General features: G+C 34.0%; 1 protein-coding gene across 1 annotated transcript; it reads right to left on the bottom strand.

The window, feature by feature from the left end:
• Window positions 1–6,628: 6,628 nt before the first annotated feature.
• On the bottom strand, window positions 6,629–9,400 carry LOC123523823 (uncharacterized). The gene has a single exon (XM_045301530.2). The coding sequence runs from the start codon at window positions 8,447–8,449 to the stop codon at window positions 7,232–7,234; it is 1,218 nt and encodes a 405-aa protein (XP_045157465.2). The 5' UTR covers window positions 8,450–9,400; the 3' UTR covers window positions 6,629–7,231.
• Window positions 9,401–20,292: the final 10,892 nt, after the last annotated feature.

Here is a 20,292-nt window from a genome sequence, read left to right as displayed (position 1 = left end):
CCGATAAGGCTCTGTTCTCGGGTCCAAAAAAGATTATGTCTTGTAAGTTTGAGTATATAATGAGTTCTCCAATGCAGGATACGTCCCCTTTTCTCTGTCATTCCAGTTATGGAAGTTCTTCAAAAAGTATGTCGTCCCAGTAAGGTTATACCATCTGACCATCCGACTACAATTTTACTTCAGTCAAGGAAGAGATTCTCAGATCAGTAGTATTATATCATTTGATGTGCATGTGACACCAGGAAGACATACCCAGTTGAAGTTATAATGTCTCTGTTTGACTTAAATTGTCTATGTGGGTGTGACATTCAAGCGTGGAGACAGCTCTCTGTACTAAAAACTACGTTTTTAAGACACCACTTCAGTCAATGAAGAGTCTGTCCTGTCAGTAATATAATATCCCCTGTCCTCCACTGCAGATAAAGTTTTTTTTATCATATCAACTGGTTTATGACGTCAGTCAAAGTAGAATATCTGTTCTGCTAGTAATATAATATCCCCCGTCCTCCAATTTTAATTAAAAGAGCCATGCTCTGTCCTACCAACTACATTATTTTACCTCAGTAAAACGAGGGTCTGTCCTGTGAGTGATATTATATCGTCTGTTTAGTGTTCGGTCTGTCCTCTGTTTTTCCTACGACTGCATGATTTATATCATATTTGATATTTATCAAAACAATCGTACTTAAGATATTGTGAGCATGTACTGAATAGAAGTAGATGCAGTTACATGCAGGTAGTTGCTCAATGCAGAATGAAGAAGTAGGCCTAATTGTGAATGATTTGGACTGTATTGTCCTATAAATAGACTGGCACCAGGCTCACCATTTTCAAGTCTGGTAAGAAAAGATTATGCTAACTTGCCAGGTATTTTGTCAATAATCGTAATTAGTAGCGTTATAAGTTAATCAGCGCATTGATCTTTGATCTTATCAAGGTCATTAATGAGGGATTATTAACTTTCTCTTTCTATACTAATGACATTCTAGTACATTGAAGGCGTAATATAAGCCGACTTTTAGTACTTATCTATGTAATCGCTAATCTGAACAAAAGTGTTTTGAATCTCTAGCTCCTCTTTGTTGTTAGTTCTAGTCCTGTCAAAAAAGCCATCCAACTATTCACGCTACAGTTCGGTGGTTACCTGTGTCAGAAAGAACTGCCTAGACGAACCGGTGTTGGAAGTTATAATGTCCCTATTTGACCTAAGTTGTCTATGTGGGTGTGACATCCAAGTCAAAAGCATTAAACTTAATTCACTTTTCCTCTTTACATCCGATACAGTCGTCAAAACAAGACATTCCCGACAAAAATTAACCAATCTGTAAACAAACTAAAACCATTTTTGATATTTGAATACTTGCATGAATAGCTTACCATTCAACTATTTCAATATTACACCTATACATTTAAATTAAAGTAAACATTTATATCGTTTTCTTAATCCCCGCTGTCCACCTGTTTGTTGCTATTTACATTTTATAGTGCGAAATAACAAATCTGAAAAGAAATACACCCGTTACGGTATAGGTAACTGTAAGTAGTTTCAGTATATGGATTTCAATTAATATATTTATTTATATCAGTATTCCAGATTTTCTATTTCTTGTAACTCCGTTTCAAGCCCACTAGTGATAGATTCATCATTATAGCTGAATAGAAAAACAAATTTGGCCATTAAGCGAACATTTTTCAGATTCAAAAACAATTTTAGATTGTCTGGACTATATAGCACTAAGTATCACTCAGATGAAAGCGCTAATGACTCCCTCAACACGCTCGGTCATGCTTACCCGAAAACATATAATAATTTCTAAAATGAAATGGCCCAAAAAATGTGAGGGGTTGTCTTTTCAAAAAGCTTAATGTAGATGGCATCCCAGTAATATAAAAGAGCGAATTCAATTACGTATTGCAAATAATAAGAGTATTGATAGCATGATAAAGTAAACAGATCTGAAATGTTGTAATTATATGTTGTCTTTTTAATGTTCAAAGCGAAAATAGTCAAGTCATTTCTTATTCACAAGTACTTCAAAAGACACCGCCGGGTACGGGTGTAGTAGCGCGTGCGTTGTTTCAAGTTTCAAATTACATCTGAAAATATTATTGATCACTTTCACAATTCAATATCTGTATAAATCACAAATATGAAAAAGACCCGCAAGTGGCTAATATATGCAATACAAAAAAACTAACTCAAATACTAACTTATAAACATAGTTTTTCTTTTAAAAGTTACAAAATAGAATGTAACCTGCAATATGTTTTTTGTTTGTTTGTTTGGTTTTTTTTTAGATTCTTATGTATTACAAATACTGAAAATGTAAAGAGTGGCTATGTAACGACGGTCATGCAGTTGCATTGGATTTGTGGCATTGCTTGCTGGCTGTCTTTATTCAGTTCGTAAATATTTGTGAAAATTAAAATGACCGATACGAGTGTGTTTCATGTCGCAAAAGCCACGTCATAAAATTAGTGCTTATTGGCCGAGTTACTGATATTAAGCACTTGCACGCGCAACTATTTTTTCATTTAATAGAATTATATTACTGAATTTCAAAAATGAACAATTTACATTATATGGCAAAGTGGACTCGAAAATTGACAAAGGTTGAATTTAATGACATTGGTAATAATAAAGACATAAAACGATTTCGAAACTTGTCAATCTTAAATTAACGAAAGTAGCGTAGGCCTACTTTCTATGATTGATGTTTAAGAGGTACACTATTATAACAATGTTTCAAAATGTTTGGATTATTTTTAAGAACACTTGTAAAGTTAAGCATGCTATTGAATTAAATTTGAAAAAAGGCCTTGACGTCGATTGTATATCATATCCAACACGCGGCGACATCAGACCAATTACTTTATTATTATGTACACGTATCCTTCTTTATAACAAACAAATCATAATTTAATGACAATATTGTGTCAGGTTGTCATGAGAGTTATTGTATTAATGTCTATTTTTTATTACAAAAAAAAATGTGTTTTTGTGCACTTTCTTACACACGGGTTATCTTCAAACTTGTTGTGTACGTTTAACACTTCTTACGAAATTCAAGCCGTAACAAATCAAAGATCATAACATTTTATGACTAAAAATCCCAACTACCTGTGGCGTGATTCGAATACGGGTCACTCGGGTGCTAGTCCAATACTCTAACCACTTCCCCTCTACAAAGAAGTCATCATTTATGACGACGTTTAAGTCATTTTGGCATAGAAAGTGCCAATTTCGGACGTCCGTTTCCCGGACGAGCCCCCTCCACACACACATCCCTCAGCTTACGATGGTAAGCTAAACATAAAAAAATATCAAAGAGTATAACATTTAATACAGCATGTTGCGGAATTCCAACCCGGGTCGCTCGGGTGCTAGTCCAATGCTCTAACCACTGAGCCCTGACGCAGTTGTCAGAGATTGGCTTTAAACGTTCAGGCTATGCGTGAGCGACCGTGACACAATACTGTTAACTGGCTCCTTAAATAATTCGCCGGTTCATAGTGTCTATTGTTTCACCGGTCAATTTGGATGATAAGTCAAAAAAAAAGTTGAAAAAGTATGAAAATTGATTTCTGATGTCATCTAATAAAATACCTATTGAATGGCTTGCCGAAATAATCAAAACTATTGACCCTCGATCCTACAGACCTTGGACAGTACTATTGGATGGTGCCAGTATGTATGTAACTGATGTATTGCTTTCCCCTATCTTACTTACACAGGTAAATTTACTTATTTGTCGAGCATCGTGTACTAAGTACTATGTGGAAGAAACATCCGCTTATATTGTATTTTAAGAACCCATATTAAGAGTGAATAAGCACGAAGTAATATTAAGTTTACAAACGTCCTTGAAGATAGTTATATTTTTTAGTTTATCAAGACGACAGCAGACCAATTATTATTTTATTATTGTATGCATCCATACCACTTCATATAAAACTTGAAAACTTGAAATACTTTAGATAGATGATATTTTGTCGTCTGGACGGTCTCTCATCAGGGTCATTATTACAGTGGTGTATTTTTTGTTACTAAAACCTCAACAGTAATTACAGTATATAAGCTCATTTTTCTTTGTAGCAAAAACTGTAACATTTAAGAATTTTAACAACTCATATAATGTATTAAATGTAGTAAACCTTTTGGGCACAGGGGTTACCCTTAATTGTTAACTTTGTCCAAATCTTAATAATAGGTATAACATTTTATTCCCTTTAGTGATCTTTTATTTTTTGTAGCTTTCCGTTCTGTTCTGTTCCGTTCCGTTCCGTTCTATTCTATTCTGTTCTATAAGGACTATGATAGTTTTGTTTTTATCTGTTTCGAAATTTTTAGAGACCTTCCCTATGCTGTGTAGATTTTTACACTTCCTAATCATAATGAAATCTTTTAATATTATTAGTGCATAAAATATATTCCACCTTAAGTCCACCGTCAAGAATACTGGCCATTCACATACATAATTGCACAATTCAGTCATTGTTGAATGCGCAGCAATGGATATGCCATTCTTTGATAAGGAGATTTTAAGATAATCTTAATGACGTTATCAGTACACATCTTCATTAGTGTTGAGTTGAGAAAGAATACTTCACGTCAACCGTGCCGTCATAATAATGATACTGAAAAATGTAATAGATTAATGGTAGAATTGATAAGAGATCTAAATATTGTCGTAAGTATGGTGATTAAGACGTATTTAGTCCAACACTGGAGATTAGCAAGATCAAGTATTTTCAATATATCAAAACACTGCTACGATTTTCTTAGATTCTACATTTTGTTTGTAAATAGCTTGTTTATGGCCCGCTGTCATAATATCCAGTCTTGTTTCATTTTAAAGGCAAAGAAAATCTCCTATATAAGTGACCCCTCCCAAATACCAGACTTTTTAATCCCCAATATACAAGATCCTGTCTGGTCCAGTCTGATAAGGGTCCATAAAACCCCTGTAGACTTGACATGTAGCCTAATAATTGTCAGAGAATCATAAATTTTATTGCCTACAGATAAATTGGTTATTTCCTGTGTTTTGCATTTTATTGATTAAAATGCTGTTTTTTTGTTGTTGTTTTTTTTAGAATGTACACAAAATTATTTTAATTGATGTTGAGTAATGTCCCGACCAATTAAATAATAACTCTTATAGCGAAGCAATTCTTCTCACTCCTTAACAATTAAATAATTACTTAAAATTTAATAAAAGAAATTAAAAATTTGTTTATTCAATGATTATGATCTTTTTATCAAAAGTAACAAAATAAAACCAGGAAAAGAAATGATAATTGCTGGATTTTATTAGAAATTAAAGAAGCGTTCAGTTGCATTTTTAATAGATAAAATGAAATATGGACAGAAGGATTTTATACATTAAAAATGCATAATTCCCCTTGTGTTGTCTAAATAACGATTCTTTTATGTATAATAAAATCCAGCAATAAAGAGATATCATTGTTCAAGATACACATAATTTATAAAAGCTATGTGCCTGAATGCATTTTTTTTGTATTTTTGATTAAAAAACAAACAAACAAAAAAAAATGCAATGATGAAATTTAATTGTTAAAAAAACTTGATTATTGAAAATATGAAAAAAAACACTGTTGTATCTTATCACTTTGTTTATTTAGCCCTAATTCAATCAAGCTTTCTAAACTCGTTATAAAGGTGAGAACTGATTTGCTATGTAGGTGAGAAATATCACCTGTAATTTATGTACTGCACAGTAGCTATACAGTAGCTTATTATGATAAACAGAAGCAAGTCTATCAATGGTCCAGTCTTGTGTATTGGCCCTTACCACCAATATGCAGACCTTATCATTCCCATAGGCCACATACCTGGCATACCAGAATCAGTGTCTTTAAATTTTAAGCTCCTTTAATTAATCATTCTTACAAATATTGCAATAATCATTTGAGCCGCGCCATGAGAAAACCAACATAGTGGGTTTGCGACCAGCATGGATCCAGACCAGCCTACGCATCCGCGCAGTCTGGTCAGGATCCATGTTGTTCGCTTTCAAAGTCTATTGCAATTAGAGAAACTGTTAGCGAACAGCATGGATCCTGACCAGACTGCGCGGATGCGCAGGCTGGTCTGGATCCATGCTGGTCGCAAACGCACTATGTTGGTTTTCTCATGGCAAGGCTCATTTGGACTAAGCCATAGTATTACGTATTATCTGAATATAACAAGACTTATGATGTAAAGTACGGCTAAATTCCTACTGTTTTACATCAGCTATCTACTGTGTTAATAACGCGATAGATAACTTTACTAAATTTTACAGGTTACCTGTCTTTTTATGTAAAGCCGTACTGAAACACTGCCCTGAACCCAGTCAATAAATCATTTTTGTTATACCTTGTAATTACAATTATAAGCAACTGAATGTAATTTCTATATTTGTATTTTTTATATAAATCTGAGGACGTTCCCTTTTAAAAGAGGAAATAATAAACGAATATGAAGTACGCATTTTTGTGTGGAAAAAAAAGAAATCCCACATGAGTCTTGAAGAGACATATTGTTCCAAAGACAAAGTGATCACTCTTCTTGGGTGACAGAAATTCATAGATATAGGTCAAGTTTAGTAAACTAAGACAATAATTTGTAGCTTATATTTATTTTGACTAACGGATTGTTAGTTCGTACAATAATGAAGGATTGCACAAAACAATATTCCAACTTCTAGTGTTCTATAATTCAATATGAGACAGTATATATCATGTATAAAAGAACCATTATTTAACATTTTAACAATTGTATAAATCGTTTGAACTATTGTATGTAGTGACAAATCAATTTTGTAACTTGATGTTTCTCACAGGTAAAATACAAATGTCCTTAGTATGAATACATAACGTTACAAAAACATAATGTTTATAAAATAAGTTTAGCAAATTACCTCAATGTTATTTATTCATAAACTATTACACAGATGAACTGAAATTCTATCTCCATTCCGGGGTAAAAAATGCATTAACAATAAGTGGGGGCAATAATTATTAATATCACAGGTTTTGCAATAAGCAAGATATATATTAAATGCATAGGCTGTTGTAAAAGCACTCTGACAGCACGTGCTTTTCTTCCGAATAAATACATACTGGTTTTACCAGCTTCATAAGCAGTCACTTTGAGGGACACTCGTCAGCTATTTGACGTTTTTAATCCAAGTTTTTTTAGCGTATCCTAGACCACATAAGAGAACTACGGTTTGGCGGTCACAGGTCTTTGCCTACCCCTTCCTACGCTGGGCAGTTTTGCACTTTTAGCCCCGTCTCTTATTTTCTTCTGGTAACCGACCTGTGATCGAGACCGTAAATGTACAGGAGGCGGCTGGTAGCTCAAAGGTCGTTTGTATTCATTGCCGTCTTTATTACGACCATAAAGTTGAGCACGTGCGCGTTCACTTAACATCCGGTTTTCACACACAGTAGTTCCGTCTGGCAAAGTGGTCGGTACAATACCGTACCGCTCGTATAAATCCTGTCTAGTCCGTTCTACATTGCTCATCTGTTTTAATGTGTGTTGCAACATTGTCCAGTTCAATTTTGTAGACTGAATTTTTTGTTCCATAGCAGTCTCATTTACTTCCCTTTTCAGTATTTTCCAACCTCTTTTTGCGAACGTTTTAGCTACGCTTTCTGGTTCGGCAGTCGATTCTTGCAAAGCTTCCTCGACACTTTCACCGTCATGGTTTTCTTCATTTTCTCTCTCTTCCTGTCCCTTTTCAACAGCTGCTTGCATCATTCTCGATGCCAGCATCGTTGATCTTGCCATATTGTTCAGTTTTTGTTTCAACAGCGTATAACCTTTAGTATTTCCATACTCACAATTCCCATACATATCTACCATAACTTTTTGAAACGTGCCACTAGAAACAAAATTTGGTTTCGGTTTCTTTACAAAATATTCAGGACTACTGTTATCAATATTTTTAACACAATTTTCAAAAGCTGCCCATGCCTGGGACGGAGGATATTTTTCACTTTTCTGTGGCGTCAACCTTTCATCATCTGAATCAAGATTAAGTGTATCCAAATCATCTTTTTCACTAAGCGCTACACTATTAAGAGACACTCTAGATCCGCCACGTGATTTTGTACTTTTCACAATCTGTCTTGGACTTGACGTGCTACTTCTATTTCGCACTCTTCCGGTGGTTTTATTCATTGCCATCACAATTTCTATCTCCACATCGTCATCAGTTCTCGCTGTATCAAGTTCCGATTCAAGATCATATATGTTATCTATTTTCGTCCCATTAGGTATGATTTTATTACCCGCGTCATTTGGCTCAGCGTGATTTATGAACTTATTCAGCGTAAAGTGATTTTTTATTCCCTGAATGCCGTCTCTCTGCGGTACATCACTATCCGAATTCTGGTCGCGAACAGTCTTTAGACGTGCCAATAAACCCTGCATTTTTATTTATCAACTCGAGTGTAACACGCGATGAATTAAACCATTAAAATTGCATGAATGTAGCAATAGATGGCTGACATCTTAATTTACAGTCCTGCTGTATTAGTAGAATGGCAATCCATTAATTCCTGCCATACAATATGACAATAACAATACCAAATATTTAGCTTCATCCCAGTGGAGACATATATATAAGGCGGGCTGAAGAACTTTCTGAAACCGATATCTAGCGAGCAATGCCAATCCGCATTTATACAAATCCGTATGGTACAAAACTTCAATGGATTAAAATAAGATCGATCTATTGAAATCCACTTCCTATTTAGCTCTTTCAAAAGCGTCCCGCAATTTTGAATTTTACAAATAATTTTACATCTGGCAAGAACCGATTCGAGTCTAGACTGTCATTGTACAAAGTAAAAACATTTTTTTCATCAGTTTTTTTTTATCAGATTTCTCTGTAATTGTTTCCAAATATTTTTGTATGTTCTAAATCAGTTATCTTATTTAACTGATCTTTCACATGATCTCAATTTGTGTTTTATACCATTTTTAGAACTAGAAGATATACGTTTATTTTTGAGATTAACTTTTTATTTTGTGTTTTTGTCTAACGCAACATCGCAATCAGATTCCTTTTTAACAGTTAAACCTTACTTAAACAATTACTTAGAAGCTAAATATAGTTACGTATACGTTTTCCAAATATCCTTCACTCGATACTTTGTCTCCATTGTAACATTACCACTGATGTCATAAGTGTTCACCATTTCTATTTGCAGTAGTAAATCTTTCAGAAAAATACTGATAAACAAAGCCCATTCAAAACCACATTTCACGAAAATGACATTCAATAAATCATTCCGTTCATTTGAACAATTCAAACTAACTTATTGACCATGCTAGCCCAGTCCTTTTCATGGTCACAAACGATCTACGTGTAATTACTTACAGACTATAATTTAGCTCATGTACCTTACGGTATTAAACCTGTGAAAAACCAATAGCATGGTGAAAAACAACCGATTGAATAAAATATATCAATGAAGAAAATGATATCTTTTAATAATACTCGAGAGTTTAACAAACACTATTTTAAAGGGGCATGTATATCAAATTTCTCACAAGATAGCAACGTGTAAGAAAAAATATATATCAGTATCTTAAGTTGATACTTTTATTTTCCCCTATTTTATATATTTGTACCACGTTACTAACGCAGTATGTATCTTTTCAGTACGTTTTACATATTACATAAATACTACCCAGAATGCATTATGTTCTTACTTTAAAATTACAAATATTAACAAATAAACGTACATTCAAGACTAAAACAAAACTTCATAAATCTCCAGGCATACCCCTTTAATGCTTGCATATTTGTGTTGGACACTTTCATACCGGCTATTTCAGTGCCAAGTGTCAAATTCTTGTGATACTCTTATCTTATAGCATGAATTATGTGCCAATAGGCCATTGATAATAGTAGTAAGTGATCTAAACTTATAGTAAGTAATAAACAAGAATAGTAAACACGCTGCCAGGTGCTTTAGTATGACATTTAACTACCTCGAGTGTATCAAAACTGCGGTCTTTTTGAAGTTTCAATCTAAAATTCAGTGATTAATTTATTCATACCATGTATAGACAGTGATTAGATAGAATTAAACTCTTGAATTTAATTTTAACTTCACGTATTTCTTTTGGATTAACACTTTTGATGACATATTTAAAAAAAATGTTGTTTTTGTCAGCAAATTAATTTAAGTTTCCAGAAATGCCAAATTCAAATAAAAAAAATAAATTTCTTCTTTTCTATTTAACTCCTTTCAAAACATATTGGTGGATTATTAATGTTATCATAACTTAAGTTTATTGATAGCGAAAGTATTTATGATAATATTTCTTTCGATATTCATGATCATGAATATAATGTTCATTTTGATCTAAACAAGTTTACCTACACAAAAGAAAGTTTATAATTGTAGGGATTTATCAAATGATCCGTTTTGAAAGCTTTAGAAAAGGACTAAAATCTTATCCCATGCTTTTTGAAGTTGTCATAAAATGTTTTGCGTGTTAAATGGTGATTTATGATATAATGACTCTTTTCCAAAAATGGCAGAAAGAGAAAATAAACTCTATCATATAGCTCTTTTATTTGAATTGTTGAAATATGATAAACTCATAGTTCTGTTTATCATGAATGTTTGGACCAAATGAAAAAAAAATACATTGGATATATTTTTTTAGGAAAGTTGTTTTGAAGGTGCATGTTTAAAGCTGTTACCGGAACGGTTCAAGGTAAACCAGATCAAAAAAAGTAGAATGTATTATCATTGTGATCAATGGGTCGTTTTACAGTACCAAATAGCAAAATAAATAACAAATAAAAAAAATAACATAAAATAAAAACACACATGAATTGAATCCTAGCTGGGTTACATAATCATGTCTGAAACACGGTTTTCAACAATTAGCCGACTGCAAAAGAAAATCATTAAAAAGCGACGGTCTAGTATGCTCATGCAATTATTTTTTCATAAACTAATGTTTGGTATTCACGAAATTCGGCGTATATGTGAAAGCCCTAACAAAAAAAAAAAAAAAAAAAAAAAAAAAAAAAAAAAAAAACAGCATCGGTTATCGGTTCGGGTTTGGTTTCGATTCGGTATTATGTGAAATGGTCTATATGTTAAAAAAATGCATGTCTCTATGTCTCTCCAAAAGGCTTCATTTAAATGGAAGGCTGAATTGACATAATAAGTGAAAACAGGGAAACGTAGATACATTTAAATTCGACATAAAATTAAAAATTTTAGGCGGTGAAATGCTAAAAAGGGGTAGCAAAATAACCCCTATCAGAATACAACCTTGACCTTCAACAGTTCTGACCGAAAGTTGTGCTCTGCAGGTCCTCGCAGTATGGTAAACAGTTGTGGCAAGTTGTGTATGAAAATCTTTCCAGGAGAAAAACATGCATACAAACTGCAACTAATCCCAATTTGACTTGAGACTTCACCATGTAACCTTCGCCTTAAATAAAATGAACAAAAGTTACTTTCTGCGTGTTGTGTAACATAGTTAACATTTGTGACAAATTGATGAACTTTCTTTCAGGTGGATAAAAAGATACTTGGCGGACATTAAACATTCCCTATATTACCTTTGACCTCACTGAGTGATTTTGACCTGGAATCGAACCGAAAAAAGGAAAAGATTTGTGGCATGTAATTTGAAAATCTTGACACGATATAATCAATATTTGACTTTTGAGCTCAAAATGCGAGCTTGCGAAGCATAGAGATTATGCTCATCCTTTGCAAGAATATCGGTACAGTAAAAATAAATACGTCAAATTATTGTGTGTGTCGATTTCAAACCCATTTCTGAGAAAAGACTCAAATGACCCCAGGAATCTAAAGAAGAGAAGCAAGATAAAATTTCGGTCACCTCAGAATTTGGATTTCTTCGGAATGAGGAATATGTCAGGACAAGTACTGAAAACCAAAGTGTTCACAAATTTCACCATCTCGAAAACCCTACTAACGTTCGCTGAAAGTGTCTAGAGAAACGTGGCAGGGAACAGCACTAGTACCCCTGAGCCAAACCTAAAAAGCTAAAAAAAATAAAGGTTGACTGAATCGTCTAGAGCTTCACACTGGACTAACTTTCAAAAACTATGCCCAGTCTCCGACTGCAAGCAATATAACCGGAACTTGGCTCTGATAAATAAGCATCTGCGAGGACATGAGAACCATGATTTGTAATATGGATGGCGCCCCTAAGCATGTACAAGAGGGTCATGATGAACCTGGATCGCTCACCAGAGAAATATGAGCTACATGTTTCAAATGTCAAACTGATGATTTTTAGAATTTTTTTGGAAGATTTCTCAATGTACAATCAAGTAACCCCTGGGGCGGGGCCAATTTTACCCCGGGGGTCATGATTTGAACAATGTTTGTAGAAGTCTACTGGGCAATGTTGCATATCAAATATCTAAGATCTAGGCCTTCTGGTTTATTTTTAGCAAATTTATGAAGTTTTCCCTATGTACAATCAGGTGACCCCTGGGGCGGGGTCAAGTTGACCCAGGGGGTCATGATTTGAATAAATTTTGAAGAAGTCCACTAGGCAATGCTACATGTCAAATATCTAAGCTCTAGGCCTTCTGGTTTATTTCTAGAAAGTTTTTGAAGATTTTTCTATGTACAATCAAGTAACCCCATGGGGCGGGGTCAATTTGACCCCAGGGGGTCATGATTTGAATAAATTTTGTAGAGGTCTTCTAGGCAATGCTACATGTCAAATATCTAAGCTCTAGGCCTTCTGGTTTTCCCTATGTAAAATCAAATGACCCCTGGGGCGGGGCCAATTTTAACCCCAGAGGGTCATGATTTGAACAAATTTTGTAGAGGTCCACTAGGCAATGCTACATGTCAAATATCTAAGCTCTAGGCCTTCTGGTTTATTTTTAGAAAATTTTTGAAGATTTTTCTATGTACAATCAAGTGACCCCATGGGGTGGGGTCAATTTGACCCCGGGGGTCATGATTTGAAAATTGTTTGTAGAGGTCCACTAGGCAATGCTACATGTCAACTATCTAAGCTCTAGGCCTTCTGGTTTATTTTTAGAAAAATTTTGAAGATTTTCCTATGTAAAATCAAGTGACCCCTGGGGCGGGGTCAATTTGACCCCGGGGGTCACGATTTGAAGAATTTTTGTAGAGGTCCACTAGGCAATGCTACATGTCAAATATCTAAGCTCTAGGCTTTCTGGTTTATTTTTTAAATTTTTTTGAAGATTTCCCAATAGAAATCTATGCAAAATCAAATGACCCCTGGGGCGGGGCCAATTTTGACCCCGGGGTCATGATTTGATCAACTTTAGTAGAGGTCCACTAGGCAATGCTACATGTCAAATATCTAAGCTCTAGGGCTTCTGGTTTTTGAGAAGATTTTTTAAGATTTTCCTATGTAAAATCAAGTGACCCTTGGGGCGGGGTCAATATTGACCCCGGAGTCAAGATTTGAACAAAATTGGTAGAGGTCCACTAGGCAATGCTTCACACCAAATATCTGAGCTCTAGGGCTTCTGGTTTTTAAAAAGAAGATTTTTAAAGTTTTTTCTTTCGGTTGCCATGGCAACCAGAGTTCTGCATGGAATCCAATTCTTTGAACAATTTTTGTAGACCTTCACCCAAGGAACATTCCTGTGACGTTTGGATGAAATTGGCCTAGCAGTTTATGAGGAGATGTCGTTTAAAGTAAAAGTTTATGGACGCCGGTGAGTGATCCTAATAGCTCATCCTGAGCCTTTGGCTCTGGTGAGCTAAAACACATAGATACTTGAACAGTATTTCAGTTACATAATAACCACTGGATTAATTTTAAGGCCAGTAGAAATCAACTTACTGCCTCCTCTGAAAAGTCCCAAAGAACATGTTTGAACTTTCCCCACCTAGATCAGGATTTTAGTGATCTCCCTACAAAGCTGGTATAAAAGGACAAAAAAGTCATCTACCCACCAAACGTGCTGAATTGGTTGTTTTTGTTAGGTTTAACTCACAGAGACACAATTATAGGTCATATGGTGACTTTCCAGATTTTCATGGTAGAAGAAGACCAAAGGTTAAACGTGCGAGCACCTGAGTAGAACCACCTACCTTTCGTTAGCCAGCTGGATGGCTTCCTTACGCCTCGAGAGAGGCTTGAACCCACATCAGTGAGGGGCAGGTGATTTGAAGATTGGGCCCAGGTGCTGAATTGATGATAAGCAGTTCCTTGTGATTACTTGAAGAGATCATTTTTAAAACAAGGAAACTGTTGACTTCTAGTTGCCCTCAAAATCTTTCAGAGGTCAAACAGTGAACACAACGAATACCAAACGTCAATCTTGATGACTGTTGCAATTTGTTTTTTTCAGTCTGAATATCTTTTTGAATATCACTTTTGACTTAACCAGGTAAAATCATCTGTAGTAAACCTCGGTTTTGGCCGTGAATTATTCTGATTTTTGTAAATATTTACATAAATAGTTTTAGTTACCAAGTTCTTTTAACATACATTAAAGAATACATTATGACGGAGCTTTACTGAAAATTTGGACCTTAACAAGCAAATATTGTTCGAGCTATTTCCAAAAATATACCTTAAAAACTCCCGACTTCGAGAAAGTTTATCAACAGAAACCATTAAATGCTCTTAAAGTCATATTTTATATTTTCTGGTGCCATTTCTCATTATATATGTTGTAAATACATGCCTTTAGGTCTATGCAAAATTTAGGGACATGACATTCTGTAGTTTTAGAACAATTTTGGGAAATGCCCTTTTGTCTGCAATTTCTCTAGTCAATTCCTTAGGTGGCTAGAGCTGGCCAATTAGAAATATTTATTAAAAATATTTAAAGAAGTTTTTCATGAAGGAAATTTTACTGCCATGTCAAGAATGATGTTTTTTAGTTGTAGTAAATTTTATAGATTTTTTATCAGCTTTGTTCTCTGGTAATCTTTAAAAATGGCCCTTTGAAGTGAGTGTGGAATTTTGGTGGCCATATTGGATTTTGGGGACAAATATGCAATTTCTTTGACACTTAATTTTATCATTTCAACAGAGTTTTCTGTTATTTAAAACATATTGTTATGATGTAGTTTTTTCTGTAGATTATATTTATGTTATTTGTTTTTGATGACACTTATTCTAATTCTTGTATTAGATGGGGAAAATATTGAAATTCCTTTAAAAATTATTAGCCAATCAAAACGCAGCAGTCAGGCTCCCTGTCTATATAAGGAAACAGAATGTAGGTCAGTTAACTTTACACTTTTGGATCTTAAAGCAGCAACATCTTTTTGGAAAGCTTAACTGGTAAAATTATTTCTGTGGATATAAATAAGAAATTTGGACTTAGAATTATTTAAATATTAATTAATCAATTTGTGAATAGAAAAATGTGGCTGATAACTATTGCACTGATTCTTAACCTTTTTCTGAATTTGACAGTTTTAGGAGCCATTATTTTGGGTGCAATTCTGTATTTTGCTTTTTATTATTACCAAGAAACAGTGGGTGGCAATTTTTGAGAACTGTAGAATTTTTTGCAGACTTTAATTTTAAGTTTAACTGGGAAACTTGTGGAACTTTTATGACTCTAGTGCACTTGCATTCAAACTGAATTCTGTTACCTTTTGTGATTTTGAACTTGTACAAAATAAATATATCTGGAGAAAGAAAAAATATAGAAAAGAAAAGACAAAATAGATTTGTAAAACTGAAATTACTCTTGTGTTTTCATTTAATACTACTTAGTGTGTTGACTTTTCCAATTTATGATCTAAGTGGTGTTATAATAACTGAACTTATTATTACAGCACTTAGCATTATATTAACTTTAAAATAGCCCAGAAAGCGGCTTTATAAGGAATCTGGCTTTTCCTTAAATTAATTAAGCCAGTGGTGTCGGTCATCCTGAACATTTACCCCCAAAACTTGAGCAATAAGAACACTGCCAACAACCACATTTTAGGTCCTCGTCGAACATGTAACCCTCAGACCGGGGTTTACGACACATCCAATGCCAGACAGCTGAATGCCATGATATGTTGCAGTCACTGGCTTAGATATCATAAACTGTTTGCTTCATCCCTACCGTTGTACTTGCGCAAAGCTATATTAAAGCAATGCTTTTTCTAAATGGAACATAACTATTAAATCAGAAAAGAAAACTATCATCAAACTGAACGTAACATTATTTATTATCACATTATTTACCATACATAATTAAATGCACTGTCAATTAAAGCTTTATCCCAATTGAGCAGAAGACGAGACAGACTACAGAACTGAGAACAAAAAATGGAACATTGCCCATACGCTACAACACTTCTAAACAGTTTGATTAGAACTCTAATAATTCTTTAAAACAACAAATCAAAATATAAATTAAACAACATACACACTTTAACTTACAGAAGTAAACATAGCAACAACAATAACACATATAAAGCACCAGGAACAAGTAAATATACTCAGTACATCTAGATACACAACGTTTTTACCCTCCATTTTTTCATACTTTCCTTTATAACTTCCTTGTACATGTATATTTGAATTATATCAAGGGTCCAAATTCAGGTTTGAACAAGCATACAGTTAATAACGTGTAAAACCACCATTTGCATTTACCAATGCAAGGCATCGTGGGTTAAAAAAATATTGACTGTAGACCAAGTGTTGTGTTTCTAGATATACTCAGTACACACTGTTTAAACATCTCTCATAAAACATAAACTTGATGTAAGAACTTTGTGGGATACTTTGCATTAGTACTCTAATTAGATTAGTGTCATATAAAGTTACAACTCAAATATCATATACAGTTGTATATTATGTGTATTGTGTCATATACACTTGTATATTATGTGTATTGTGTCATATACAGTTGTATATTATGTGTATTGTGTCATATACATTTCTAACTTGACTATTATGTGTACTGTGTCATATACAGTTGTCTATTATGTGTATTGTGTCATATACATTTCTAATTTGAATATTATGTGTACTGTGTCATATACAGTTGTCTATTATGTGTATTGTGTCATATACATTTCTAATTTGAATATTATGTGTACTGTGTCATATACAGTTGTCTATTATGTGTATTGTGTCATATACATTTCTAATTTGAATATTATGTGTACTGTGTCATATACAGTTGTCTATTATGTGTATTGTGTCATATACATTTCTAATTTGAATATTATGTGTACTGTGTCATATACAGTTGTCTATTATGTGTACTGTGTCATATACAGTTGTATATTATGTGTATTGTGTCATATACATTTCTAATTTGAATATTATGTGTACTGTGTCATAAACAGCTGTCTATTATGTGTATTGTGTCATATACAGTTGTCTATTATGTGTATTGTGTCATATACATTTCTAATTTGAATATTATGTGTACTGTGTCATATACAGTTGTCTATTATGTGTATTGTGTCATAAACAGTTGTATATCATGTGTATTGTTACATATACAGTTCTAATCTTTATGTCATGTATACTGTGTCATATACACTTGTATATTATGTGTAATGTGTCATACACACTTCTAATTTGAATATTATGTACTGTGAACCATATACAGTTCTGATTTGAATATTGCATGTACCGTATCATATATGGTCACATGCCAGTAGTTCTAATTCAAACCAACTGATTATTGTGATAACGGTTCAGGAAACACCAATATGATGATAATACAAGATGTTGTATCAAGAGACGAGAGTCTAGTCAAACTATAGACTAATGGACAGACAGACAGATGGACATTCATACAGACAGAGAGACATATTAAATCAAAATATTTCCCCATAAATAAGGTGATATTAATAGTTTAGATTAAATACAAGTTCATATATTTCTTGAAAATATATTTTAAGCATCACTATAGATTGGAAGTAAAACATTTTACTAGTTACATAAACATTTCTTCCTTTTTGGCAAGTATACATCAAGCTGAATACTGTATATTTTAACCCTTAGCCTGCTAAATTTCTATAAAGAACTTGTCCATCTTTCAATTTGGACAGTACCATTAACTGTTAAAAGGACTGCTTACCAAAAAGACACTGACTGAACAGCAAACAGTGTAGATCATGATCAGACTGCATAGATGTGCAGGCTGATCATGACCTACACTGGTTGCAAAAGTATACTTAATTGTGCATGATAAGGGTTAATTAAATAATACTTTGGTTCATAAACAAACTAATTTATACGTTTATTATATTACAGTAAGATTTTATACACAATATACTAGAAGCTCCCAAATCCTGAGAATGAGAATATGTCACAAACATTAAATTTATCCTTGTTTGACCTTGCGGACATGAAATTAAGCCTTAAATAATTTTGGTATTAATGTAATAAAGCTTTGATGTCGATGTTGTTTTAAGAATATTAGGCACTGGTCAACTCACTTGGTCTACAATAGTAAAGACAAGAGGGTCATGATGACCCTGGATAGCTCACCTGAGTAATATGAGCTACGTGTTTCAAATGTCAAACTAATCTAAAATATTAAGAAAGTAGGTCAATAGGTCACATTCATGGCCACTGAAAGTCAGTTTTAAGATCGGTGTGCAAAACTGTACATTTCATCCAAATTTCAAGGCTGTATCTTAAAAAACAAAAAAGTAGGTCAGAAGGTCAAGGTCAAAGTCAAGTGACCCCTAATTACTTGGGGTCATCAGGTAATTATATTTAAATAGTCTAGGAAATATGATCAGATAATTGTTTAAGTATTTTTTCCTATGTAACTCATATAACAAGTGACCCCCGCGACAGGGCCTCTTTTCACCACAGGGACATAATTTAATCTTGTTAGAAAACCACTAGGCAATGTTATATACCAAATACCAAAGGCCTAGTCCTTGAACTTTCAGGCAATGAGATTTTTAACGTTTTTTCCTATATTTGTCTATGTAAAACTTGGGACCCACGGACGGGGCCTCTTTTCACCCCAGGGGCATAATTTGAACAATCTTCATAGAGGACCATTAGATGATGACACGTGCCAAATATTGAAGCTCTATGCCTTGCAGTTTTGGATAAGAAGATTTTTAAAGTTTTTCCTTTCGGTTGCCATGGCTACCAGAGTTCTGCGTGGAATTCACTTCTTTGGGCAATTTTGAAAGAGGCCCACCAAGGATCATTCCTGTAAAGTTTTGTGTAAATCTGCCAAGTGGTCCTGAAAAAGAATATTTCTTTAGAAATTGTTGACACACGACGGACATCGAACGGTCACAAAATCTCTTAAACAAGAGCACCGCCTTGCAGGTGCTGACACTCATCTGATTTTTTTGTGTAATAGAAATATTGTCCTACCCATGATTTTCTAAGTCTAAAAAGGGCCATCATTCTTGCAAAAAGCAGGATAGAGTTATGTTTCTTGATGTTCAGTGTCAATTTATGATGGTGAAAAACTGTCGCAAGTTTTAAAGCAATAGCTTTGATAGTTTATGAGAAAAGTTGACTTAAACATAATACTCAACCAAGAAAATGATTTTCTAAGTCCAAAAGGGGCAATAATTATTGCAAAAAGCAGGATGGAGTTATGTTGCTTGCTGTACAGGGTCAGCTTATGATGGTCAACAAGTGTGGCAAGTTTCAAAGCAATAGCTTTGATAGTTTAAGAGAAAAAGTTGACCTAAACATAAAACTTAACCAAGAAATCTGATATTTTCTAAGTCCAAAAGGGCCATAAATCTTGCAAAAAGCAGGGATGGAGTTATGTTTCTTGCTGTACAGGGTCAACTTATGATGGTGAACAAGTGTTGCAAGTTTTAAAGCAATAGCTTTGATAGTTTAGGATAAAAGCTGACCTAAACATAAAACTTAACCAAGAAAACTGATTTTCTAAGTCCAAAAGGGGCAATAAACTTGCAAAAAGCAAGATGGAGTTATGTTTCTTGATGTACAGGTCTGCTTATGATGGTGAACAAGTATTCCGAGTTTCAAAGCATAGCTTTGATAGTTTAGGAGAAAAGTTGACCTAACAAAACTTAACCAAAAATCTGATATTTCTAAGTACAAAAGGGGCCATAAATCTTGCAAAAGCAAGATGGAGTTATTTTCTTGCTATACAGGGTCAGCTTATGATGCGTGAACAAGATTCCAAGTTTCAAAGCAATAGCTTTGATAGTTAGGAGAAAAGCGACCTAACGTAAAACTTAACCAGGCATGCCGCGCAGACGCCGACACCAACGCCGACGCCGACAACCGCTCAAGTGATGACAATAACTCATCATTTTTTTTCAAAAAATCAG

The sequence above is a fragment of the Mercenaria mercenaria genome, chromosome 3 (genome assembly GCF_021730395.1).
Source record: "Mercenaria mercenaria strain notata chromosome 3, MADL_Memer_1, whole genome shotgun sequence".
Lineage (NCBI taxonomy): Eukaryota > Metazoa > Mollusca > Bivalvia > Venerida > Veneridae > Mercenaria > Mercenaria mercenaria.
This window is presented reverse-complemented; position numbering and strand designations above follow the sequence as displayed.

Excerpts from the sequence above, each read along its gene's own strand:
- LOC123523823 (XM_045301530.2), bottom strand. The coding sequence starts at position 8,449 with ATGCAGGGTTTATTGGCACGTCTAAAGACTGTTCGCGACCAGAATTCG.